The sequence below is a fragment of the Callospermophilus lateralis genome, chromosome 8 (assembly GCF_048772815.1).
Source record: "Callospermophilus lateralis isolate mCalLat2 chromosome 8, mCalLat2.hap1, whole genome shotgun sequence".
NCBI classification, from domain to species: Eukaryota; Metazoa; Chordata; class Mammalia; order Rodentia; family Sciuridae; genus Callospermophilus; species Callospermophilus lateralis.
Window position 1 is genome coordinate 5,124,054 of NC_135312.1, and position 27,461 is coordinate 5,151,514.

The 27,461-nt window shown below is 55.1% G+C and overlaps 1 protein-coding gene across 3 annotated transcripts in view; it reads left to right on the forward strand.

Moving 5' to 3' along the window:
* Positions 1 to 27,461, forward strand: part of Evc2 (EvC ciliary complex subunit 2) — a 95,359-nt gene that overhangs the window by 2,422 nt on the left and 65,476 nt on the right. For 2 of the 3 annotated variants that reach the window (XM_076863981.2, XM_077110203.1), the window contains exons 2-8: positions 6,575 to 6,629; positions 9,760 to 9,923; positions 10,249 to 10,317; positions 12,147 to 12,333; positions 14,989 to 15,098; positions 19,163 to 19,210; positions 27,053 to 27,187. In XM_076863981.2, the coding sequence (XP_076720096.2) occupies positions 6,575 to 6,629; positions 9,760 to 9,923; positions 10,249 to 10,317; positions 12,147 to 12,333; positions 14,989 to 15,098; positions 19,163 to 19,210; positions 27,053 to 27,187 (768 nt within the window). Of the gene's footprint in view, positions 1 to 6,574; positions 6,630 to 7,251; positions 7,311 to 9,759; positions 9,924 to 10,248; positions 10,318 to 12,146; positions 12,334 to 14,988; positions 15,099 to 19,162; positions 19,211 to 27,052; positions 27,188 to 27,461 lie in introns of those variants that run through there. The other variant, XM_076863982.2, reaches the window with a different exon arrangement.

Below are 27,461 nucleotides of genomic sequence, written 5' to 3' on the forward strand. Positions count from 1 at the left end.
GGGACAGTGGACTTTTTTGAAAGTGACACAATATGTGTATAGGAGAAGATTTAACCCAGAAGCAGAGTTGAGAATTCAGCTTCTTTCCTTAATCCAGACCCAGATGAGATTTGCAGAAGCATAAAACACTGCCATCCATACTCTTATTTTGGAGAATGTAGTTATTTTTCATAAGATATGCTGCTTATGTAGATGTGCATTGGGATTATTATTCCTATTTAAAAGGGAATTAGTGTGTTTTTTTTTTTTTAATGAGGAGTGACCCCAGGGGTGCTCTACTATTGAGCTATACCCTAAGCCCCCTTTATTATTGAGTTTCACTAAGTTGCCCAGGCTGGCCTCAAACTTATGATCCTCCTGTCTCAGCCTCCCAAGTTGCTGAGATTACAGGTATGTGCCCAGCTTGACACTCAAAAATATTCTAACTCTAATTTGAAATATAGTAAAAATATTTTCTCTGTGCTAAGGAAAAAAAGAAAATATTAATAAATATAGTCTGGTCTGGGGTTGTGGCTCAGCAGTAGAGCGCTCGCCTAGCACGTACGAGACCCTGGGTTCCATCCTCAGCACCACATAAAAATAAAATAAAATAAATATAGTTTGCACAAAGCAGAGTTCTTGGGAGCCCTCCATACTTGTGGAGGGTGTGAAGGTTCCTGAGACTAGCACATTTGAGAAGCACTGCTGTATGCAAACTTTACCTGACGCCCAGGGACTTAGGGAAGGACAGATGTACACTTCAGAACGAGGCCCTCATCATCACTGCCTTGTGTGGGTATTGTTGTGTTTTTGCTCTTCTACTTGAATATCAAACAGCAGTGATCTGGGTTAGCTGTGAGGCTAAGGCGAATGCACTGGGTGTGTCCCAGGTTGGGTCAATTAATGGAAAAAGAGAAAAAAATTCCAGCCCGAAACACAAAACACCCAAGGCGGTGGACGCTGCCACATTGCTGTAACGAGGTACACTGATCTTGGCTTTCTGAGCAGCTCTCCCGGCCAGGGAAGCATCCTCAAATACTTCTTGAGAGCTTGGTCAGGAAAAACGGGGTCTCTGGGGGCTTCTGTGCTCCCCTCCACCTGCAGGCTGCAGCACGGCAGAGCTCGGACCCCTCTGTCCCTCGTGGCCACGCACACCTGGGGTGATATGTCCTCAGCCCCAAATTCTGACCTCCAGGGGTGACTTCCAGGAAGTCCAGCACAGATCCGCCTGCCAGACTCTGCGGAGGCCCAGGGGCATGCCACAGGCCTGCGCACGGCGTGGACCGCTCCTCGCCGCCCTGCTGCTGCTGGCACCCGGCCTTCCTGTGCTGGGCCACAGCCTCCTCACTGGCTCCTCCCCATGTCCATCAGCCAGCAGGTCCCGAGGGTTCCATTTCAGAACATCGGTGTGGCCTTCACTCTGGATGATGACCCCGTTGGTCCTGGCTGCTGCCCTCGGGGACCATCGGGAGCCTTCCAGCTCGTCCCCCTCCCCCCTGCCCACCTTCTCCATTGTCAGCAGAGCAACCCGGCGGGTGTCCCACTGGAAACTGCCACCTCCTGCCACCCTCACAGGGCAGCTCACCTGTGTCCCCCTGGTACTCAGCAGAGGCAAGTTCCCAGGTGGCCTGAAAGCCCCTCTATCTCCCGTTGCACTGTGACCTCGCCCAGGTCTGTCCTGCCAAGTCACCCTGCTCTGGCCCCTTGGCCTCTCTGCTGCTCCTGACCACTCCAGGCACACACCCTCAGGAGGGGATCCCCAGCCCCAAGGCTGCTCCCCTAGAGGCCCAGCCCTCCCTCACCGCGTCACCCTCTCAGGAGGCCATCCACGTGGCTGCTGGGAGCCACTCTGTCCTTTCCCCAATTTTCTTCCCAGCACCCTGGCGACTTTCTAATGTCCTCTCCTCCCCTCTCCGTCCGTGGAGAGCATGGGACTCGCAGCACATTGCTGTTTACACTCCTCCTGTTCCTGAGAGCAGGACGTCTGTGCCTTCTCCGGGGTTGACCCCATTTACTAAGCAGCACATGGTAGTGATCAAGAGCGTCGTTGTGCGTCTTTGATTCTCCCTCGCCTGCTCCAGCGGAAGTAGCGGTAACCAAGACGTCATCTGTCCTCCTTTAAAAAAAAAAAAATCTTAAACAGATACACACTTTTTAAAATCTTTATTGTATATTCATTTTTATGTGGTGCCGAGGACTGAACCCCGTGCCTCCCCCACGCTAGGCAAGCGCTCTACCACTGAGCCATAATCACAGCCCCCATCTGTTCTTGACAAGAGGCTCGGTCCAGCTCCAAGCCCCATTTTTTTCTCATTTACAAGCAGCGATTTTTCTGGTTCCTTCTCAGTTTTATTGCAGATGATGGAGAGGTGACACGGTAGTGGCAGTGATGACATAGTTACAGTGGTGCAGTAACGGAGGGCACGAGTGGTGTGGGGCATCCCCCGGGTGATTGCTGTGTGCTGGGCCACGCTAAGTGCCTTACGTGCATTATCTGACTTAATTCTTTAGGAGTTCTGATGAAAGGACGCATCGCCATTTTACAGACGAGGAGGCTGTGACCACAGTGGTTCCAGGTGCGGGGAGGCCGTCCACCCAGACCTGTGCTACCCTGGCACTTGCTGTTAGTGGCTGGCTCCACAGGAAAGGGAGGAGTAAACCTGGGCATCAGTGCTCAGGGGTCGTTTGGCATCTGTCCCCTCCTACCGAGCAGTTCCAACTATCTCCCAGATGGCCAGTGTGTCAGCCACATTTGAAGTGCCGAATGGCCCCCGCGTCTGGAGGCTGCACAGTGGACGGTTCTGTCACAGCACATTTCCCTGGCTGCAGAAGGCCCTGCCGGAGCTCACAGAAGGCAGAAGGCAGGGAGGGTGTTGGAGAGGAGGCCTCCCAGTCAGCCATCCCCCATCCCCTGCCCACGGCATGCCCGCCAGACACTGGCCACGGCATGCCCGCCAGACACTGGCCACGGCATGCCCGCCAGACACTGGCCATGTCCCACAGCTTGTGTGGGAGAACGAGATAGACCAAGGTGATGCCTGCTCTAGATTCCCAGAGTCGGAGGAGGGTAGCCAGCAGTGTGCTGCTGTGTGTGGTGGGCCCTGAGGGCTGAGTGGGCACACGTGTGGGCAGAGTGGATGGAGAGCCATGGGGGTGGTCAGGGAAGGTGCTGAGGAGGTAACAGATGCCACAGGTGGAGTGGAATGAGGGACAGCTGGGAGGGCTCCACATGGTGGGGCTCACGCCCTTCCAGTAGGGCTGCCCCCAAAGGGTTGTGTCCAGGGCTATAGAGGCCTGCAAGGACCAGGCCTGGAACCCACAGCCACACAAGGTGGCTTGCTCTGACTATGAGACAGGACACAGGGAAGGCCCTTCAGGGGACAGAGACAGTAGCCGCACGGCCCCTTCTGGGTCCAGTGTGGTCTCAGCTGGCATGTCTTGATCCAGAGTCTTGGTCCACATAGTACCACAGGGGCCATCTGTAGCAGTGGAAGAGTGCTCACAGTCCTGGAGGCTGGGCGGTCCCAGGTCAAGCTCTAGCAAGTTCCATGTCCTGTGAGGGTCCAGTCTCTGCCTCCAAGATGGCTGTGTCCTCATGTGTTAGAAGGCGCAGGGCCAAAAGCTCAAGAAGAAGCCTAGCTAGTCCCCTCCACGTGTCTCAGGGGGACTCACCATGTCTGTGAGGGCAGACCCTCCTACCTCGTGCCTAAGTACCTCCTAAACCCCTTAGTACCGTTACCTGGGTGCCCGCTTCATCCTGAGTGTCGGAGGGTCACAGCGCTCTCATCCACAGTGCACTCCTTCCCCCCCCCACCCCCGTATCCCTATGTGTCGACCTGAGAGTCGGAAGTCTCCAAGGAAACTCACCTACGTTGACCTGGGGGAGACACAGGCTGGGGGAGAGCAGGGAGCCAAGGCAGAGTCCCTTGCGTCGGATCCCGGAGGTCCAGCTGGTTAGGGGCTTCTGCAGAACAGCCGTGGAGCAGCGCCAAATAGATGTTCCCTCCCAAACAGGAGAAGTGGGGAGGACGAGGATAGGGGTCCACCAGACCCCACACCTGCAGGGAGACATTAACGCCCCAGGCTGGAGAGTTATCTTGGACTGCGTCCCCTGCCTTTTGGACACAAGGGCGGGGCTTGGCACTGGAGGCCCTGGTGGGGCTGCCCCACTCTGCTGGGTGCACTCAGAGCAGCCCCCACGGGTGGGCTGGGCGCCCGCGACCCTCCAGGCTGACCTAGGAGGTTTAGCTGTCCTGGGTCTGGGGGCAGCCCCACCCCCACAGTTCATTGCTGCCTGCTCTCCTGGGGTCCCTGTGGTGTTTCACCCCACTGACTGTTCTCATCCGGGCCCCAAGCCCGTCCAGGCACCCTGTGAAGTCCAGCTGGGGACGGCCATGTCTCTAGCTCCTGCAGTGTCACACCCTGTATAGCTGGTGCCAGGTGGACACCACCAAAGCCTCTGCTTGTGGCCTCCAGAGGATGTGGGGCAGCTCCGCACTGGGATTCAGGAAACAGGCTTGAGGTGCCCTGGGCCGTGAGCGCCAAGGTCCTGTGGACATCCTGGGCACATCCTTGACATTCTTCTGCCCCCGAGACCCTGGGGTGGGAGAGCAGCCTGGAAGCTCTCGGGGATCCGCAGAATGCAGTCAGGGTCTCTCTTCCGTTGTCCTGATGAACAGCCTGTGGCCTCCTCAGGGCCACGCGGTCTTTCTCCCAGAGCTCCCTTGGCCGCTGCCTTGGGATCCTCTCCTGAACCCTTTTCCGTCTTCACGGCCTGGCTGCCTGAGCGTTTCCCAGATAGTAAGGCCGCTCTTCTTCTCATTATAAATTCTCTCTTTCATTTGTTGGTTTTCTCTCGGGTTTTGCTACAAGCAGTCAAGGTGCGCCCTTGGCCCTGCTGAGGTTCCTTCTGCCGGATGCCCCTGTGCCTGCCTGCGAGCAGGAAGATTCACAGGACAAGATTCAGAGCATCACAGGACAAGATTCAGGCGCGACTTCTGCCACTTTGTAACAAGGATGGCTTTTCCCGTGTCCATGTTCATCTAAGATTGCATCAGGATGGCTTTATTGTCCGTATCCTTACCAACATTCTGGGCACCTGACTCATCTGCAGGGAGTCCCTACTTTCCCTACAGCTCTCCTCCTGCCGAACCTGGCTCACGTCCGGTGTGGGTGAGGGAATGGGCTCCCACCGGAGGGATGGGCTGGCTGTGAGATAAAAGCTATGAAGGTAACGTGTCAGGATTAAAGACAAAAGGCAAGGATATTTTTAAAGCAGGGGCGTGACCGGTTGAGTGGGCCAGAGGGGTCTGGCTTCTAACAAAGAAGAAGCGCGTACTTGCTTTATTTATCGCGGTACAGATAAAAGTTTCCGTCGGGGAGGAGTCTTGTTTAGGGGCTTGCTTCCCGTGTGCCAGGGGTCTTGGCATTTGGTGGGCTACGCCCATCTCTGGGAGGCTGTTTGATCCTAAGGCTGTGAGCTAAGATGGGGCAGCTTGATCCAGGCGTCCGGGGAGTTACACCCAGGAGTTCCTGAAGGAGTGGCCTCCCTGCCTTAATGGCTTGAGCAAACCATGGTTTACACACACATGGCCCCCAACACCCGAGTCGCCTGTTACAGTTTAGCATCCCCATTACCCAGTTCCCAAGTTGCTTCCCAGTTTTAGGTATTTGCTACAGCAACAGCGCACCCCAGTACCAATTTCCGTTCATTGCCAGTTACCCAGTCTCAGGTGTTTTGTTATAACAGCACAAACAAGTGAAGGCACCCACTCCCGTGTGGCCATTGGAATTGGACCTGAGACCAGGCCTGAGTGTCCTGCTCAACCCTCCTGCTCATGCATCCTACACAGAAGCCAACGAGAGCAGATGGTGGGAGCCCAAGTCCAGAGCAGCTGCTTGGGTGAAAGCCAGTCTCCACCACCGTTCCCGTGAGACCTGCCCTAGTTACCCTGAGTCTGGGGAGATCACTTTAAAATGAGGCTAATACTCCACGGTTCTTTTGCACTCTTGTACCACAGGCTTGGAGAGCTAGCACTGGACCTGGCACGCTGAAGGGGCCTCATCCAGGGCAGCCCTTAGGAGCATACAGGAGAGGGCTCTGGCCTTCCAGGGTCCAGAGTTCACAAAGTGGAGCGGAAGGGTTTGGTTGGGTGCAATTTGGATAAGACTTCATCAGTCATGAGGCTAGGCTAGCTGCGGGGAAGCTTTGAGGTCGCCCCTTTTCAGAGAGGAGCAGGGCTCAGAGAAGCTGAGACTTGGCCGAGGACACCCAGTGAGTGAAAGCTTCTAACTAGAACCCAGTACTGACTCTCCATCCGGTGTCTCACTGCCACCCCAGCAGCTTGTGGGTTCTTGGGAATCACGATGCTTGGGGCTTGCCAGGGCCCCCGCCCGTGGAGGCAGACCTGGGATTCCAACACAGATCTGTCTGCGACATTTCATCCACACCGTGCTGTGCCCTGGACAGCTCCCAGAAGTGCAGTGTGTCTGGGCAGGTGCTTCCAGACTGGGAAGAGAGGTGCCGCTCATCTCCAGGGAGCTGTTCCCTAGGAGTGTGTTCCTCAGCTCACGACTCTGGACCTGTGTGTTTTAGGGCCTGTTCTGTAGGACGTGGCTGCACGTGGAGCGCTCTCACCTGAAGACGGCAGGTGAGTTTTGCTTCGGGTGGTTTCTCGTTGTTCTGACCCTGAGTGGCGGCACCCAGAGCCCACCCTCACCTGCGTCACCCTGTGGGTCCTCGCGGTGTCCCCCACCTGGGCAAACAGGTTGTTCCCTGAACTCACAAAACGAAACACGGAGAGCATGCCTGAGCGGTAGTGAGGACACAGAGCTGAGTCAGGGCGGGCCGGCTGTCTGGACGCCGCCTGCAGGAGCCTGCTGAGGGGAACCGTGTGCTGAGCGCCCGGCTCTCAGTGACCTGTGCTGCTGTGACAGCTTCAGAAGCTGCTCGTCCCCCTTAAACAACACTGTTCTCTGGAGGCCAGGAGCCACACTCCGTTCCCCGGGCTGAAGTGGAGGGTGGACAGGGCCGCTCCCTGGGGGGATCTGGGCAGGGTCCACCTCTGGTGGCACCTGCAGCCCCCTCCTGGAGTTCTTCAGGTCGAGGCCCCTCCCACCTCTTCAAAGCCAGCTGGGTGGCCAGGTCGCCCTCCTCTCCTCAAGTCTCCCTGGGCTCCTTCTTAGGACCCCTGGGATGACATTCAGTGCCATCTGGACGACCCAGCTCTCGCCCCTTCACAGGCCCTCGGTGCAGTCCCTCTGCGCAGTCCCTGCTACCTGAGACCAGGACCCGGGTATCGCAGGGGCCATTATTCAGCCCATCACACCAGGTGACACTGATTGTCTGCAAGAGGAAACTGATCGTCCTGTAACTGAACCTCACCCCAGGGACGAGGTCCCCGTGGGACCCAGGGTGCTGCCCTGCTGCTGTCCTCTGGAGGGTGTCCTTCTCCGAGCAGCCTTTCCCGGCGGTGGCAGTCCTGGGATCCAAGCCCCGTGGCTGGCCCCTGCAGAGTGAAGAGCTGTCCTCCACGGTCCTCGTATAAATTCAGGGAAAACCAATGTTTGTCACGTGTGTCCCAGAACCTGTCACTGAGGCCAGGTTGGAGTTTTCTGGACTCTTTGCCTAACTGTGGCATCCTGGGACCCAGACAGGCTGGGACGCAGGTGGGCCCCGGTCCTTAGACCCAGCAGGGTTCCCACTGACCAGAGAGGGGCCTTCCTGAGGGGGGTGCTCCCGAGGACCAGGAGGAGCCAGCGGGGCACAAACAGGTGCCCAGAGATGAGTCCTGAGACTCAGGTAGGTCTTTTACGTCCAGTATAAGATCTTACGTCCAGTGGGTGTGCGGGGCGAGCCGTTGCCCTGCGTCCAAGGGGCTGGGGTCTGGAGAGAGCACTGTGCCCACTTGATTCCCCAGACCTTTCTGACCAGCTCAGCGGCTGGGAGAGAGCCCGGTTGTTTTGTGGCCAGGGCTGTCAGGTCCCGGTGCCAGCTTCTCAGTGTGAAGAGTTGTGCACTGGGGACCCTGACCCTCACGGCAGCTTCGCGGACCAAACCCACCAGACATTGTCCAAGGAAAAAGAGACCTTAATTCTATCTAGGGCCCCATCCCACATTTTTTTTTCTCAATTTAAAATCTTTCCCTACCTATATTTTGAAATTCTGTAGGTTTAAAACGCACTATTAAAGACCTTGCTGTCAACACAGTGAGAATGACCCAAAATGGGTGCGTCTGCAGGCACACTGCAGTTGTGTTTGCACAGAGATGGACGTTAAAGGAAGCACAGCTGCACAGTCTGGGTCATCGTGAAAGTATAGATTCCTGCCAGGCGTGGTGGGCACTCCTGTGGTGCCCGCTACTTGGGAGACTGAGGCAGGAGGATCATTTGCATCAGCCTGGGCAGCACAGTGAGACTTGTCTCCACACTGCCTAGTCAGTCAGTCTGTCTGTCTGTCTACCTGCCCATCTAGATAAATTTCTAACTTAAAGCATGTGACCTGTGGTGGCTCATTGGCTCCCAGGGCAGCCCCGCCCCATGGGTGTCTTAACCACATCCCGGGTGAGAAGGACCAAGCTCAGAGAACTCTGCTCCCCTGGCCAGAGCCCACAGTCCACTAGCAGCCAAGCAGCGCCTGCTCAGCAGGACTCCTGAACCCAGCGGGGTGGTTAAAGAGACACTTCTATACACGCAATGCTCATAAACTTTTAGAATATTTCCATGTAGAGCAGATTCTCGAGGGAGTCATCTTGTGTTGGTTGGCTCAGCCGGTGCTCGTGTCCAGCTTGTGCCTGTCCTCCTTGTGATGGCCACCAGAGCTTGTGCTGAAGTAGGTGGAGGCTTGGGGGGGTCCACTGAGGCAGGAGTTACTCTGTCCTCTTCAGAGTTAACATCTTGGTCTATTTTTGCATTGCTGCAATCAAGTGCCTGAGGTTGGGTACTTGGATCAAGAAAAGAAGTTTATTTAGCTCACGGTTTTGGAGGCTCAAAGTCCAAAAGGGGACAGCCCATCTGGTGGGCCTCTGATGCGGGCTTTTGGGCTACACAGCACAGCTGATGTGATGGCCTGGCAGGGGTGTACTTGACAAAGTTTCAAGCAAAACAGAAACAAGAGACCAGAGGGGCTGGGCTCCTTTTATAAGGAATGACTGGCTCTGGCAGAAGTAATCCACTCCTGGGAGACCTCCCCCGCTCCTGGAGACCAGCACTGGTCCCTTCTGAGGAGGTCATGACCCGGTCACCTCCCCCTCAGCCTCACCTTTTAAAGTCCCACCACCTTTCAGCGCTGGGGGCCATGTTGCTAGCGCATGAGCCTTTGGGGGCAAACCTCAGGAACCATACCAGTTAAGGAAACAGGCACAGAGAGGCTAGGTGACTTGCCCAAGGGCTCACAGCTGAAGAGTGGCAGAGCCAGGACTGGAACCCAGGACTATCTCATCCCATGGTGAGAATCACCCAGGGAGTCTCCATAGTCCAGTGGTTCTGATTTGTGGCCAGGGCCCGGGAATGTTCACTGCTACATGGGGCCCAGGTAAGGAGACCACGCTCAGAAACACCCCTCCTAAGCCCTCGGCTTCCCGTGAGCCTGCTCCACTTTCCTGGCGAAGAGCGTGAGTCACCCGTCCATCCCCTCTTCCGTCCACTCACTCATGAGCACAGTCCCTCACCCAGAGTCCCTTTCCCAGTGCCTTCCACACACCGTGAGGTCCGTCTTGGAGTTTAACTGCTGTGTTTACTGCCTTTCGCTCCTGTCCTGCTGCGCTTGGCTGTCTCGCATAGAAGTCCCACTTGGAATGAAACCCAACAGGAACACTGACGTCCCCAGCCCAGCCCTGACCTCGGCAGCCTCCCCAGGGCTGTGGACTCATTCCTTATTTGCCTTCGCACCTTCCTGGCCCAAGAGGAACCTCTTTAGAAGAGAGCCTGCTGTAACGCCCCACCTGGTGAGTAACGAGGCAGCACCTCCTCACGAATGTGAGCTGGCCATGAACAGCACGCCATAGGCTTTTGTTCCTCCAATGAGCTGCGCCCCCTCTCTCCCTAAATGGGACCGTCACTGGGACCGCCCAGTTACCTCTCCCTGTGCTCTTCCTGTGCACGACAGAGGATTTACACAAGGAGGAGGTTTGCACCTGCTCTCTGGGTGGCTGCAGCCGCGGAAGTAATCCTGCTACCCGCCTTTAAAAAGTCTACCATCGCGTGTTTTTATTAAGTACGTGTAGCGTGGAATAGTCTTCACTTTTAAATAATTTCTTTCTTTTATTTCAGTATGGAGATATTTCAAGACAAGTTCAAGGGACTTCAGAGAATGGAGTAATTTTTCAGAAATGTGCGCTGGTGAGTCTCCACGAGTGACTTATGCTTGAATTGGACTTTTCCTGGGTCACCTAGTAGAGTCGGCCCACGGGCTGTAAATCGTGGGCTTTTCCGCTCTTGTCTGGACCCACGGTGATGCTGTAGACAGCAGGGGTTTCATCTCTAGATGGCAGTGCTGAGACTGAGGGTGGGTGGGAACACTTAAATTTTTGTTAATAAAAATAACAGTGATCAGGGGCTGGAGCTGGGGCTCAGTGGAAGCGCACTTGCCTGGCATGTGAGAGGCACTGGGTTCGATTCTCAGCACCACATATAAATAAATAAAATAAAGGTCTGTCGAGAACTAAAAAAAAATAACAGTGATCATTTAGAATAGGGAAGAAAGGGTTATATATTTATATTCAGATTACAAAAATATGGTTCTTGATAGTTTCAAAAATTTGCTTACTGTTTTAGGTCTTCCATCTTACTAACCCCGGGAGACAGTTTTACACCTGAGTTGGGCCCCGGGAGCACCCTCAGCTCAGGGATTGCTGGAAGGGCTCAGAAGGCAGTGGAGCCCTGCTGCTCCCAGATGTGGTGCATTGCAGAGAAAGGGATGAGGTGACTGGGGCAGAGCCCTGGAAGACCAGGCAGGTGCTTCTGGCGTCCTTGTGCAGTGCCGTGGTGAGGCCCAGTCACCGGGTCCTCCCAGCACCGTGTGCGGCAACATCTGCAGTCTGGCCAAGAGCGAGGCTCACTGGAGACCAGCTTGCAGAGTTTTCCTCAGGGCTCATCAGGCATGGGCCCCTGCAAGACTGACCTCTATGCTCAGTCCTCCGCCCCCTGGAGGTCACACTTGCCACTGTGTGGCCCATGGCACCCACCACGGATCACATCGTTGACCTCGATGAGCAGGTGTGGTCCCAGGCCCCAGGTGTAAAACCTCCTCATCAGGCAGGATGTTCCAGGAGCCCGAGAGGTTATCTCCCAGAAGCAGGTCAAAGGCGAGCCCTCTGGAACGTGCAGGGTTGGACAGCCCAGGCCTGCGGGGCTCCTGCTCACTGCACTGCCCTCACGGGGCCCTCAGCCACCTGGCTGACCTTCCTGGGTGCAATCAGTGCAGTGTGTTCTCACATTCCTTCTAGAGGCGTTTTCTAACATGCACAAGTGGTTGTGTGTGTGTGTGTGTGTGTGAGAGAGAGAGAGAGAGAGAGAGAGAGAGAGAGAGAGAGAGAGCCTGTGTGCATGCAGATACACATTCGTGGTGGAATACTATACACACGTTTCTGAACCTTGTTTGTCACTCAGCTCGGGACATACATTGCTTCCTTCTCTTCAGCTCCCGCATCTATTTCAGCAGGGCTGGGCAGAGTGGGTGCAGGGTGGTGGGAGATAAGGCTGGAGGGCAGCAGGGCACGATTGTCGAGTCCACCAGCCACATGGGTCATGGACACATCCTACAGCAGGCAGAACGTGGATGGAGAAGACTGACCAGGATGCAGATGACCAGCTCAGGTCTTTCCTGGAGGACCAAATAGCCATTCTGCCTGGGCTCTGAGCTGGGGATGCATCTTTAGAATAACTCAGTACAAAGAGCTGTCACTTGCTCTTTTGAGTCCCTCTCCCCAGCCTGACCTTGGGGTAGTTTTCCTTCCAGGACACTTTGCAGGATGATTTCACTGCATTTCAGGGTCCCAACTTCTTTGCAGTTGTCTCTGGGCCACAGCTTGACAGTGTGGGTCAACACCCTCTGGGGCTTGGAAACCAGAGGGGCCTGGTAAATTCTCAGGACCCCTGTGAGACCTGACGTGCAGAGGTCAGGCTGGTCTTGCAGCCATGGGCCGTCCCTTCCTCTCCTCCTGTCCCAGGTGTCCAGGCAGAGTGAACCACAGACAGTGCTCATTCACCTGTTCGTGAACAACACCAAGACGCCCTCGTCAGCCAACCTCTCAGAACTGCTCGTGCTGGATGACGTCACAGGCCTCACCCTCAGGAAGTCGGTCGGGAACAAGACCCAGGGTGGATTCCAGGCTTTCAGAAAGAAGTTTCTGCAAGGTGAGGGCAGAATCCTGTGGGTTTTTTTTTTTTTTTTTTAAATACAGATTCAATTTTAATTGTGCAAATTTTCAGCCAGACATGTTCTGAGTGATGGAGTCCAATGACTCTGGTGCCCCCATCACCTGATGACCAAAATTGCCGTCACTCAGAAAGGCAGAAGTTTGTGTGCGCTGGGCAAGGTGGGAGGATGCTGACATTGGCCTCGGAAGCACGTTCATGAGATGTCCAGGCTGCTCCAGCGTGTTCACAGTGTTTGGGCATGTTCCTCTGGGACGCTGCTGAATGGCTGTTTTGCTTGGGGTGCTGCCCTCTGGGCTGGCTGTCAGGGGCCTGTTCCTGAGGGAGCTGGCATTGATTGATGAAGCAGGTTCTTTTTTCTGGTACCAGAGATTGAACTCAGGGGCACTCAACCACTGAGCCACATCCCCAGCCCTTTTTGTATTTTATTTAGAGACAGGGTCTCACTGAGTTGCTTAGCGCCTCGCTCTTGCTGAGACTGACTTTGAACTTGCAATCCTCCTGCCTTAGCCTCTGAGCTGCAGGGATTGCAGGCATGCACCAACGTGCCCAGTTCTTTTTTTGTAAAATATTTTTTTTTAGTTGTCAATGGACCTTTATTTATTTATTAATTTATATGCAGTGCTGAAAATCGAACCCAGTGCCTCAAACATGCAAGGCAAGCACTCTACCATTGAGCTACAACCCCAGCCCACCCAGAATCTTTCTTAATACAATCTTGTTGACAGAATCTACTAGTGGAGCTGATTCAGAAGTTGTGACCTCTTTGCTGGCTCTGGTTTCAGTGATGTCCTAAAAGTGACCCCTAGGGTTTTCCATCCTTCAATGATATAAAAACAAGTCCCCCAGTTTTTAAGCTCGTGTTCAGAGAATGGCGCATGGGGCCGCGAGCAGAGCACAGACAGCCCTGGGTTTGCTCCACTAAGCCATGCATTGTCCCGAGATCCCCACGTTTCCCATGCCTCCTTGTGGACTGAGTGGAGGAGATCCTGTGGCCTGGACTCCGCCTGTAAGGGGAAGGTGCGGGCTCCTGCAGAGCCCTCCCCAGCCCACCGCACCTCTGGCCCTGTCTTCCGTTTCCCCTTGTCTTTCCTCGTCCACGCTCTGCCAGACAAACCTGCCACCGACTCCAGCTCCCACACCTGCCCCAGGCTCTGCGTCCACCTGAGAGCTCTCCTGTTCTGACTCTGAATGCACACGTCTCCTCTATCCTTTGGGGCTTAGTCCTGGGGTGACCTTTTCCAGGAAGTATGACCTGATCCCCTACTCCAAAGGCATCCTCCTGCCCCCAGACCCCCAGGGACCCACCTGTCCCTCCCTTCACTGCTGGGAGCCCTGGCCACTGCAAGAGCTTTCCTCACCTGAGCCCACCTCACTCTGCTCTGGGGATGCCCCCTGCCCATCTCCTCATCCTTGCACTGAGCAGGACACGAGGTCAAGGTCACGGTGAGGATGAGGAAGCTAACCCCTGAAAAACTTCAGGATGGAGTGGGGTGCGCCTGGAGTTGGTGGGCATCTCGTTGCTGTTTTGTTCTCGTTAGGTTCTTCTTGTGGCTCTGAAGCCCATGTCCAGACTCTGCCCAACACCCTGCATTCCCTCTGGTCATCATGTTGATAGTGCTTCTGTGAAGTCCGCTGTGCCAGGGGAGGTGGCACTGATTTTCAACTTAGGGGACAGGCAACTTTGTTTTTCTCAAAGAATAATCAGATGATGATCAAATGACCAGCAGACTTGAGTCCTCTGATACTCCGACCTCATGACGATGATGATGAGTAGTGGTAGTATTTGCTGCTTTTCTTTTATGAAAGCCAGCATCATTTAGGGACAAGACAGTGTCCACTCATCATTCCTACACAGATCAGTCTCAGTTTCTCCTCCACGTGGCAGAAAATAACCTGTTCCCTAGCCACCCGCCTCGGCAGGACTTGGAGATGAGCCAGGCCAAGGTCTGGGAGTGCATGGAGAGTGTGACCTGGCTGTGCCTGGCGGGGTCAGGCCACGATGGCCATTTCTGGACAACGTTCGTGTCCACCTGTCTTCAGAGTCTTAGCTTCATCCTTATGTAAAAGTAAAATGAACCTGTTGAAGATTTTAAAAACAACAAAAGCCCGTGGTTCCTAGGATCAGTGCTCATTTCCTCTTTTTTTACACTGTTTTGAGGTCGCCAGGACCTGGGAAGTAAGCACGCTGTGTTAGGGCCAAGCTCCAGTCCTGTCGGGGATGAAGGTGAAGTCAGAGGGTAGGCTTAGGTGGGAAGAGTGCCCCTCGGTGTGGAGGAGCCCAGATCCCTCCTGAGGGCAGAAGGCTGCCACCAGTGGGTGGGGACTGCACTCCCACGCTCACGGGAAAGATGAGGTGCCCGCCGTGTCGTGGGTGGGGTGCACCGGCTCATGGCTGGGAGTCCAGGATCAAGTGAGGCTAGCCCATGCCCAGCGGACCACTCCCAGACCGCCCCACCCCGGGTGCGTGGAGCCCACAGACCCAGTTGCTGCCTGCTGAGCACCACAGTGCGCTGTGTGGGGGGCATGGGGGTGCCTGCGAAGGGCGTGGGGGCTGTGGGCGTGGCCTGGTGGGCGTGGTTGCCTAGGGGGCGTGGCCGGCGCCTCCCTGATGCCTGGTTTCTCTCCTCGCAGTTGGAGACTCCTACTGGGTGACCTACACGGCCTCGCTGGACTCGGAAGCTGTGGGGACAGGAGAGAGGCTGGCCCTTCCTGCTCAGCTCACCTTTGAGAGCTCCTCACCGGTATCTCCTCTGTTCCTTGGCTTTCTGTCTTGTCACTGGTGGGAGGTTTTAGGAACATTGACACGAAGGGCACCCATCAGTAGTGCCTGCCTGCCTGCTCTCAGGGGCACCTCACCCGGGCAGTGGCTTCTGGTCAGTAACCTCCTGTCACCTGGGGCAGTCACCCAGTGCCTCACCCAGGGTCACCCTAAGGGTGCGCCGTCAGTGGTATGCAGCTTGAACTGCTCTTGACTCTTCACATCGTGGGCACTTCCCCTGTGGGTGCCCTCCGTGTGAGTCTGCCAGAACCCAGCACCAACCGGGCGGCTTCCAGAGAAAAGCAACACGCTGATGCAGGTCCTGGAGGCCGCGAGCTAGAGAACAGGGCCCGGTGGGTGGCTCCCAGGTTGCAGAGGGCTTCCTCCCCGTGTCCTTACATGGTGGTTGTCCTTCTGTCCTCATCTCCTCCTCATAGGAGGATACCAGGCCGCCCTAAAGGTGGCCCATAGTCCACCCTAATGACTTCATCTTACTTTGAAGCCCCTGTAACATTCTGAGGCACTAAGGCTTGGCACCTCTGCATCTGAATTTTCAGGGCATGATTCAGCCCATAACACCATTATCCTTGGTCTCTCCTTTGCTCATTTCCCATTTTGTGGATCCACTTGTGCAGTGAACACCCTGGTTGGAGGTCCTGGGCAACAGTGTACACCCTGGTACAAGATGGAGGAGGCATAGCTTTGCTCTCAGGGAGCTTAGGATGATTTGGCTCCTTCTGCCATTTTATTGTGATTTTAGCCCTGGATAAAGTCCCTTTTCATAGATGTGGAAATGTGCTTTAGAGTGCTACTGTGACGGTCCTGATAGAAGGGGGGTGCTGCAGCCACTGGCAACTTCCGGGAGTTCCTACATCCCTGAGGCCATAGAGCCTGGGCAGCATTTCTGCTGCAACAGGAAAATGAAAAAAAAAAAAAAAAATAGCTGCAGGTAAAATTGGACAAGATGAAAGATGCTGGAGGATAAAGACCAGAAGCGAGAAAACCATGAGGCTGTCGGAACAGATCCATCCGTCAGGAAGTAATTAGGTACAAAGTCAAAAAATAGGACACAGAGAGATAAGAAATAAGGCTCAGACGGCCCAGAAGGAATGCCATCAACAATTTCAGAGGACAGGAACAAGTCAGCTAACATGAAAATTTAAGACAAAAGAGTCAGACACTCAAAATAAAATGACACTGGACTCTTCCATGTCCTCTGGCAGGAAAATCAGGACCTCGAGCCAGGGCCGCAGAGTAGCCTTAGGCTTCCAGTGCACCTGGCACAGGGCTTGGGCAGCAGAGGTGCGGGTACTGAGCTTGAGTGACTGTTCCTGCCCTGCCACACCCTGCTGTGCTCCTGTCTGTACTGCTTGTCCTTGTCTGTGACGTTCACTCTGCCCCTTGTCTCCTGCTTCTACTAGCATGTCAGCTCCATGAGCCCAGGGACTCATCTGTCCTCATCTTAGAACCCTACACAGAGCAGGCGAATGAACAGATCAATGAGCTAATGAATCTTGGGCATTTTTTTTTTTTAACTTTCCTGAGCCTCAGGTTTTTCATCTGTAGGAGGAAATCATTGTATCAATGTCTGCAGTCTTTGTGTGTGTGTGTGTGTGTGTGTGTGTGCGCGCGCGCACGCGCATGTGTGTTGGGTTGCAGTTTCCTCCCTTTGTGAGCCTTTAAGGCACTCTAGGCAGTTCTGTGGACAGAGTCAGGGCAGAAAGCACACTTACCTGCCCACCAGAAGATTCCAGAGTTCCAAGCTTCATGAGCTGAGTTCCGGGCTCCCTCCTGCTGCTGTCTTGAGCTCTTAGCTTCAGACCTGCTCTGGAAGTGCAGTGTAGAAGGTGCTTGGTCAGTGTTTGTTGAGTGAATAGTGCTGGAAGTTGGCAAGGTCCCCGTCCCTTGTTCTCAGCTTGTTCCACTGGGTGGACTTGAGAGTCTGGGTGACTCCTGGGCTTTCCTAAATGCTATGGAGAGTCAGTGTGATTTTGGGACTGAAAATGATCAGACCCGAGTCTGAGTGAGACTTATGTGAGCTCCACTGAGTGGTCGCTCTGCCTGTCCAGCACCACCTCCGGTGCCTGGGGGGTGCAGCCACTGTGCCAGCTGCGTGCTCACCCATACCCAGACACTCAGTGGGACTTCACCAGGCTTCAGATTCTTCATCTGAAAAATGAGAGCAGTGGGAAGATTCCCCAAGTCTCGTCTGGTTCCGCCACTTTAGAATCATCTGGGAGTAACAGAGGAGAGAACGAAAATAATCTCCACTTCCTGAGAGCCTGCTGGGTGCCAGGCACGTGTGACCCTCAGAGCAAGGGGAGAAGCGTCAGAAATGCTTTGTCAAACGTACGCACTTGCACACGTGTGCATACACACACACACACACACACACACAATACACCCCAAACCCAAGTGGGTTAGGTCACTGATCCTAGATGAAGGCAGATCAGGAAGGAGAAAGTTAGGACAGTGTGTCATGTAAACTTCATGGCCACTTTGGAAAGCCATTGCTGCAGTCCCCTGGCCCATGTCTTCTGACTAGTGCTAAGGTTCAAAACATCTTTCCCAGCCTTGAGTTTACGCGGTAAGCCAGGGCTTAGGGTCTGAATCCGAGCTCCACGGCACACGGACACTCCTGTTTGCCTAGACCTGTGTGTCAGGGAGCACGGGAGGCAGGGGCGCTGTGGGGGACGAGAGCAGGGCAGAAAGCCTCCAGGTGTGGCCTTCCAAGCTTAGCCTTAGCTGTCCAGCTCAGGGGACCTGAAACCCACAGAGCGTCATAAATGCGCCAGAGCAGCGGCCACTCAAGCAGAAAGGGCAGGGCGATTGCCCTCTAGTTGTCACTTCTTTTAAGACTCATGTTTAAATTTTTTTCTAAGCCCCTAGAAAATGAGTCGTGGTAGTTGGTTTCTTTCAAAGCCTCTGACAGGTTGCCTGCTGCCCGAGCTGGACCTGGCATGCTGCGGGCCTCCTGGGCTGTTGTCACAGTGGGGGCCTGCGGGCCAGGGGGTTTTCTGCCTCGGAGCACAGGTCAGGTTAGAGAGCAGTGTCCCTGATGACCGCTGCACAGTGTGCATGGCTCAGGGACTTCAAGCTCCAGGCCCAAGGTGACGTACCGGGATACTACAGGGGAGCACTGCTCATCCCCGAACCCCAAATCCAAAATGCTGACAAACTGGTTGAGCACCCACATGACACCGCAAATGCAGAATTCCATACCTGACCTCAGGGCACGGGTTCTGGTCAAAATGCAGTTGCACATTGTGTTGTATAAAGTGTGTGCGGAAGGCGTCTTCGGAACCTAACTGGAGTTTGTATTTAGTCCTGGGTCTCAGCCCCAAAAGGGCTCCTTGTGAACATGCAGATATTCCTAATATGAAAACACTCTGAAATACCTCTCACTCAAGCACTTCGGATCGGGGACGCTCACCCCGTCTTCCCACCACCGCTCTCTCCACTCCCCCCACCTCCCCACCTGAGCCCTGCTGGGCTGTGCCTCGACCCTGCTGGTCATGGAGCTGTGTTCTGGCCTGTGCCCTTCCAGCTGTGGGGGGTCCTGCCTCCACCCTGCAGGGGTGGGTTTTTTTGGGCACCCCACGGCTGCAGAGGGTGTGGGGACACTCACCCTTCATGTATCTGGTGTCTTCTCAACAGAGGGGCATTGAAGCCATTAGGTGGGCCCACAGGGTGTGTCACAGTGAGAGGTGACCCTAGGCAGAGAGAGGGTGGTCTCCCCTGGACACACAGCTGGCAGCCATGGGCCCACCCCTTTCCGGGAGGCCTGGCCCCCACCTGTGTTTCCCATGCGCAGTGCCGCGGGCTCTCCTGGGTCTTAGGAACCTGGTGCTGGGTTTGCGCATGAGCATTTGGTGGAGAAAGCAGCATCCAAAATCACAGACTTCCCAGCAAGGACTGCAGGACCCCGCGGGCTCCTCCTGGCCCAGCTGTCGGCCGGGTGCCTGGTGGGCTGAACATGACACCAGTGCTACCCTGCAGACCAGACTCCAGGAGCAGTGACCGGAGTGGTTTCTTTTTCTTTTCCAGAACAGGACACAGCTGAAAGCCCTTCTTACCATAACAGCAGAAGAGAAGGTAAGAGACACGTGACCCAGGTCCCTCACAGCCACGGTGTTGGCCTCTGGCCTGTCCAGGGAGCCAGGGGAGGAACCAGCCGCGGGCCTCAACAGCCCAGATTGGGGGGAGCCTGGGGACTGTGTGGTGTTGCGGCTCCTCCGAGTGGCCATGACTGTCTGGCTGGCTTCCCCAGGTGACACCCCATGGGGCAGCCGCCATCTGGACAGGCCCAGGTGCCACCTGTCCCCCTGTGCTGCCCCTAACCCTGGACTCACGTTGCCACCAGCTGCTGGTGACTTCCCGCATCGTCCCAGAGCCCTGTGGTTGGCAGCTGGCTCCTGTCTCTGCTGATCACCACCCTCACTGTCCCGTTTCCGTTCATCATTTTGGTGGCTCCCGGGGCGCACATCCACGTGTCCATCGAGCACTGTGTCCTGAAGCGAGTCAGAGCTCTCCAGAGGGAAAAAACGGACGGACGTGTGTAGGTGGTGCAGGAGGGGGTTCAGCAGAGAGCTTGACTTGTGATCGTGGGGCCAGAGAAACCCCACGGCAGGCCGTCAGCGAGCAGAGACCCTGGCGTGCTGGTAGCATGACACGGTCCAGATCTGGAGGATCAGGACCCAGGAAACCCAGGCATGACCTGCGTCTCAGTTCAAGGCCCCAAGTCCCGGGACCCAGGACTGCTGGTCCTCTCAATCCAGGCCCAGAGAGCCCAGAGTTCTGACGTCCAGGAGAAGAGGGGTGTGTGAGGGCCCCCCGTATTCTTTCTCTGACTGGGACGCAGGAGGGTGGATGGTGCCCGCCCTCACTGAGGGTGGGTCTTCCCTCCTGGGTCCACTCAGAGCTGCCCCCAATCACCCTCACAGTCGCATTCCGAAAGAGTGCCGCCCTGCATGTCCTTATCCCACCGAGGTCACCTACCTGACCCCCCACCCTCTCCAGTAGCACTTCCTGAGTGCCTGCTGGTGCCAGCTGTCCTAAGCAGCTGACAGACACCGACTCCCGTCATCTTCACCACCACCTTGGGAGACGGGTTCTGGTTTGGAATCACCCCATGGCCCAGCCAGGGAAACTCGGGCCAAGTGATTGCCCAGGGTCCCACGGTTGGAGCGTTGTGGTTCCCAGGCCACCTCCAGGCCTGATGCTCTCTCGTGGGATTCGCAGGACTTACGGAGTCATACAGGGCTACAGGTGATTCCAGGGAAGGACCCAAAGCAAGAGGAGCAGAGGGGAGAGGCGGAGGGGGTGGAGGAAACCAGCCACAAGCCACCAAGACCACCGCACGGGGTGCGCCAAACCCTCGGCCAGTGCTGTGGTAGCACGTGGGGCGTGGCATCTTCTAGGGAAGCTTGAGGGTCTCGCTGACAGGGTGTCGGGGGCTGACCACGTGGGCATCTATTGCCCGGCAAGTACTAGGATTCCAGGCTCCTGCAGGAAAACAGGGTTGGGCACAAACCCCCTTGTTTGAGTGGGCATTTGAGAGCAGAGCCATACTCACCGATGAGTGGTGGGAGGCCATGTCCCAAGAGGTCAGCCAAGGCCCAGCCTCTCAGGCAGCCCTTTGAGGCTAGCGGTGTTGGATACGTTAACCCTTCTGCATGGCCAGTGGGTGGAGGTCAGCAGTCAAAGCCAGGCAGGGTCACCAGGCAGCAGGCCACATCACCTGCTAGTGAGCTGGAGCCCTATGCAGACAAGATGGAGAGTGAGGCAAGTCCACAGTCTAGTGGGCCTCGGGGACACTGGTGACCATTTCTCCTTGTTGGCTGTGAGCTCCTATGTCCCCAGTGCCTTACCTTGCAGGTGGCATTGAATAGGATAGAATCCTTTGATTGAGCTGATTGTCACCAGTGGTGGTCGCCGCTCTGGGGAGAGGGCTGGCTGCTGCGTGGCTGCATCCACTTCACGGCTGTCCTTGCTTTGTGTCTAGCCCTCTGGGAGGATGGCGCTGAGCCCTCCCAGGGCCTAGGGCTACCTTTCTTGGGAAGCAGGAGCAGTGCCCCTCTGGGATGCAGCCTGCCCTGCCCAGATGCCCGCGGGCTGGGGGCCACGTTCAAGCAGCACCCTATTGATGTGAGGAATACAGAGATGGCACCCTGCATTGCTGTGGGCACAGCGGGCGCTCAGACCAGAAGGCCTGGCCTCGAGACCCCGTCCCTCCACTGACTATGGTCTTGGGAGGGTCACTTACCTCTCTGGCCCTCTGTCTCCCCAGTCGTAACTGAGAGTGATCCTTGGACCCACCTCCTGGGTGGTTGTCGCGGCAGGTGGATGGCAGGTGGGCACCCCGCGCATGGCTGGCAGTTCACGGTGCTCAGCACACACCTGCAGGGGGTGTCGGTACTGTTGACATGTGACATGACTCCGACAGCCTTGCCAGGTGATCTGTGATGGCTGAGAATGTGTGCCGCTTCCTAGGGCCCCAGGCTCAGGCGGCCACACGGTGCTAGAGAGTGGGTCTGGCCCAGTGTAAGATCATAAGCAGCAATGGAGTCTGGGGCCATCTGGGGACTCAACCCCTTCATGCCACTGTCCCCACATCACACTGAGACATTAAATGAAAAACAAAAAAGACCAAACGGTGTACAGTTATGATTGAATTTCTGAGTTATGACTTGAATATAGATTGTCCTGTGGGTCCCAACAGGGGAGGAGAGCTCTGGCTGGGTAGACTGGCAGGCTTCCTGGAGGAGGTGAGGCTTAAAGACAGGAGGGATATTCTGAAGTGTGCAGCTGAAGGTTGATTTCAGGGTTAAGCCCATGCCAACTGCTGGTTGGATGGAACCAGAGTCCACTGCGGAGACACTCAGGCCTGGCCTCGAGGCAGTGCCCTTGGAAGCCAGGCATGCCCCGCAGGGCTGCCTGGTACCTGCAGAGATGCTGAGCTTACACTAGGAAGCTGAATGTGCTCATGAAAAGGAGCCCAGGGAGGACGGCAGCTCCCCTGGAGTCTTCATCAGGCAACTGAAAAAAACAGAGTAAAGACAGGAAGTTGCTCTTCCTGCAACATGTGGAGGACCGTCCATCTCCTTGATTTCCTTGACGTGAAAACTGACACATGTCACCCAAGGAAAAGGAGGCCTCAGGAATTTCTTTCCATTTGTCAAGATGTTGCCTGACCCTCTCTTCCTCCTGGTGAGTAGAGTCTTTGAGGGAAAAAGCTAATACCACACTGTGCCCTACCTGGGGGGCAGGGCTCGGATACCAAGAGCCCTCACCTGTGCCCCGTCTCCCTCTCATGGAGGTGAGGGGGCCAGCACCTGACCAGGCAGCAGAGACCCGGATGCAGTGTTCTGCTGCAAGGATCTCAGGTCCAATCGAGACGTTTATAGTGGTTGCTATGATACCCAGAATCATCCACTGCGAGTCCAATAATAATTCCCATGAGACTTTGTGGACAATGTGATCAAGTCAAGGTTTGCCTGAAAATCTGAGTTCACGAGGCTGGATGGGAAGATTTTGAAAATCAAAAGTAACATGGGAAAATATACCCTATCAGACCTTAAAAATATCACAGAACTACAGTAACGCTGTGTATAGCTGCTGAGAAGGTCCAGCCGGGGGATGAGAAAGGTCTAGTGTGCGCAGGAGAATGGCATTCTGAATCAGAGGGAGGATAGGCGTAAATTGGGGGGAAATGACTAGATCTTTTGGAAGAAAAACAAAAATCAATTTCCTAATGAGATTAAAGTCTAAATAGCTAAAATTATTGTAAAAAGTAAAAATGAGCTAATATTATGTGGTCTAAAGAAAACCATGGATTTGAGTGTATAAATAGTTAGAAATAATTGAAAACTTGACAATTAAAAAGAGCACTGAAAAAGATTAATGAGAAACTTGGGAAAGAATTTGTAGTGTATGCAAAAGACAAATGATTTATGTCTTTTGCATATGTCAGAGCCACTACTTACTACCTCGTAACCTGGGCCATTTAGTTAACTTATTTAGACCTTGGCATCGTGCTTTATGAAATTGGAATTAAAATAGCATACACATCATAGTATTGTGAGGATCAAACGGATTAAAACATGTAAAGCCATGGAGCCACTGAGCTACGATGTGGTGGTGGTGATGGTGATGATGGTGGTGGTCATGGTGATGGTGATGATGCTACTGATGGTGGTGATGGTGAGGATGATGGTGATGGTGGTAGTTGTCATGGTGGCAGAGATGATGGAGATGGTGATGGTAATGGTGATGATGATGGTGAGGATAATGGTGGTAGTGATGAATGTTGATGGTTGTTTCTGAAAACTTTTCATCCCTGGGACCAAAATATTTGACAAGAACACCTTAGAGGAGGGAAAGTTTATTTTGGCTCATGGTTTCAGAGGTTCAGTCCATGGTTGACCGACTATAGCTCTAGGCTCGAATGAGACGGAGCATCATGGTGGAATGGCAGGCAGAGGAAGTCTACTCAGTTCATGACAATCAGGAAACAGAGAGAAGGGGCGGGGGAAAGACAGGGTACTCCACTTTCCAGGGACAAAACTAAGCCCCAAAGGCATGTCCCCAGTGACCCACTTCCTCCAGCCACGCCACCCATGAATCCTTTCAGAATAGTAATCCGCCAAGTGGATTAATCCACTGGTCTGATCTTTTCATCTGAACATCCCTGTATTATTGCACACATGGGCTTTTGGGGGCACCTCGTATCCACACCATAACAACAGTAGTGGTGAGCATGATGATTATGGTGTTGGTTGGGTGGCCTCTTCTCCTTCCCAGAAAGCTGCATCTTGAGACCTAGCTCTTCTTTGTCCATCTTCATGGTGGAAGTTGAAGAGTAGAGGTGCTGTGGACAGGGAAAGGACAGGGCCTAGTGTGATTTAGCACTGCAGATAAATGAATATGGTAGTTAAGGTGGTCTTACCCCAGGAGGCAGGCTCTGCCTACAAGATGTGCCTGTTGTTTGGTGTCAGAAGTAAAATTTGCAAGTGAGAAGACAGTAGGATCCACAGAGCCGCCCTGCTCTGTATCGGTGTGGACGTGCATCCTGGCTGTGTGCCGTGTCCAGCCAGACCCCGCCTCGCTGAACTGCCCGGCACCTCTGCTCTTCCAGTTATCTCTGCCACTCTCCTGGCCAGAGGAACGTGGGACCTCAGATTCGGATTGAGAAGGTGGAGGTGGGAAGAGGAGAGAGGGTGACGGGGAGGGAGGAGACGGGGAGTGTGCAGTGTGTGCACAGCACAGGACCTGCTGCCTGTGATTCTGGCCCAGTCCTTGTTTGTGGTTCTCACCAGTCAAGCAGCTTCTCCCCTGCACTAGGAGAGTGGGACTAGGAATTTCACAGCAACCTGGACGGTGGTTGGTGTGACCTGAGGGGAGAACATGGACACTGGCGGCCAGCAGAGCCCAACTGGCATTTTTCAGCCGTGGACATGAGTTACTGAATCTCTTTGCTCATCTGCTTGTCTGCTGGGTGTCTCTGCAGGATTGCTGGGCATTGAGTGCGAGGAAGTCAATCACACACTGGCTCCGTGTCCTGGGAGCCCTGGGGGACCTGCACAGCTCAGCCCCTTAGTCAGCAGGCTCTTGCTGTCTCAGGCTGGAGGCGGGAATCTCAGACGTCGGCAGGGCCATGCTGCCTGGGAAGGTTCTGGAGAAGCGACCTTCCTCGTGCCTCCTGGCTTCACGTGGCCGAAGAAGCCCTTATCCTTCACCTGCTCCCAGCTGCACACTGGCCTCTGCCTCTGTCTTCACAGGGCCATCTTCTCTGTGTGTCCTGTGTCTGTCCATCTCCTCTCCTATGAGGACATGGTCAGGGGACTTAAGGCTCACCCTAGTTCAACACGACTGCATCTCAATCACATCTTCATAGATCATATTTCCAAATAAGATCCCTCAAAGATCCTGGGAGTTAGCACTTCAGCATGGGCTCAGCTTTGACAGCAGATCAGCTCAGCCTGGCACTTCGCCCGGACACCTTGTCTAGGTGGTCCACAGGGCCAGTGCCTGGTCCCTCCCTCCCTCTTCCTAAAGCTGTGAAACAGGCTGCCCCTTCTGCAAGAGTAGACCTTGGTAAGCTCAACCCCAGCGCCTTGGCCTCTTTAGAGACATTGTGGGGGATCTCTTCTCTATCAATATTTTAATGTCACCTCCATGGAGTACTATTCATGTTTATCCAGTTTAGTGACATTTTTCTTGTCCAGTGGGTACACAATCAGGGCTCAGAGGGATACTCCAGCACAAATGTAGGAGACCCTGGGTTTCATTTTGGTGTAATCAAAGTCCTGATTTAGGAGGTCCAAGTGGGAGGCAGAGTGGCTGCCCACCCTCTTGGTAGACGGCTGATCCACGGGGCGGTGAGGCTGCCATTGTGCTTTGGTTCAGTCGCCCTCAGCATCTAGGGGAACCCCTGCATGGGGCTCAGCTTTGACAGCAGGACGGCTGGGGTGGCCTGGTCTGTGGGGAGGACTTGCCCTTGACTGTCACCTGCATGCGGCTGCAGGAATGAGGGGTGGGCTACTTGTCTGCTGGCTCCTGAGCAGTCAGTGTCCCTGTTGTCTGCAGCCGTTTTGAATGAGACTTGTCCTCCTGGGTTGGCTTCTCTGGAGCAGCTGCTGAGACAGAGGAGGGCACAGTGTATTTCCAGGTTGCAGAAAGGGTAGCCCCTGGGGCTGGGGGCTGCTCTCAGGCCGGCTTGCAGGGTTGGCCCAAGCTGGCGTCTGATTCCTTGGGTCTCAGGAGGGTTCCTCCTCTCGCCAGGCTGATGAGCGTGGCTGGCTGTGACTAGGCTGGCTTCACAAACACATCCACAGTTGGTACCGAACACCTTCTTTCCTTCAGGAACTCTGTTCATGCCAAGCAGAGGGGCCTGCGTCCCCAGCCCTGGTGAGAACTGGGACGCTGCGTCCTACTGAGCCTCGCAGGCAGCCAGCATCTCACAAGCGGCCCCACGCCCTGCTGGGATTGGGCACCTCCTGGTGCCGCACCCAGGGGGCTCTTGGAAGCACGTGTGCTGTCTTCCTGGGGCTTTGCAGGGTGCATCTCCTCCACTTCTGATTTTGCTTTGTATCTTTGTGGTCATTATTGACCTGTAGGTGACGCCCCCAGTGAGGGGGATAAGGAGGAGCCAGGAGTGGGCAGAGGAGGAGGTAGGGTCGCCATCCTCAGCCAACCTGATGGGGAAGCCCTGGAGCCTGTGTGGCCATCAGGGTGTCCCTCATCGGGCGGCAGTTGCTGGCCGTCATGCCCTGCTGTGCTCTGCTGTCAGGTGCAGGCAGTCCTGGGAAGACTGTGACATCAAGTGAGGTGGCTCTCTGCCACTGATTCTGACCTCGAAGCCAGGGGCTGTCTACTGCCTGCATGCCCACAGCTGCACACCAAGTCCCTCTTGACAGGCATCTGGGTGGTGCGGCTCCTTGTCTGCCAGTCATGCTGAGCCCTTGGGAGCTCCTGCCCAGCTCGTGGAGTGGCAGGATGGCCTGGTGCCCGCCCACTTCCTGTGGGAATGTCTGCTGCCCTGTGCATCCTCCCTCTCTCCCTGGTGTTCTGGCTGCACCCCTGATGGGTGGACTTCCTGGGGTGGGGGTCTCAAGTGCACTGAGGTACTGGCCCCTCAAGATTCTGCCCCTGACTGTTAGGAAATGCCAGGTCTCCAGTGCTGCCTGATGTTTGGTATATGCTTGACTTTGGAAATGAACATTCTTGAGTGGCGAGCCTTAACACCAGGAGGGACTCAGGCTCCGAGAGGGCCAGCAAGGACCTCAAGGCAACTAGCCAGGCACTGGGAGAGCTGGTCCAAACCCAGTTGGCTCTCCTGACTCCCTGTGTGTTCTGCTGAGACTCTTGGTCATCTGCTGACCTTGGCAGATGGGAAGTGTGACCGCAGGTGACTCTCACTCTCCCTGTTTCCTGCAGGTTCTACCCAACCATGGTCTCCACGCAGCTGCCTTCTTCATTGCCTTCCTGGTCTCCCTGGCTCTGAGCTGGATGGGACTCTTCTTCTTTGCACGATACCAGTGTCTGCAGGGAGGCGTGCTAGCCAGACGCCAGGTGAGCTGCTTCCTGGGGCAGTGGGTTGGTGGTGGGGGCGAGGTTCATGCCAAGCTGGTGGCCCTCATGCGCACCAGATGGGAGCCGGCTGAGATCTGTGGGCGAATCTCACCCCCGACTCCTCCAGACACTGACCGTGCATCCTGGACTGCATCCTCACCACTAATGCTTCACTCCCTGGGTGATTCATTTAAATTTTCTTTTTTGTTTTATTTTTAATTGACAGAATAGTCGTATGGGTTCATGGGGTCAGTGTGGTATTTTGATGTCTGTG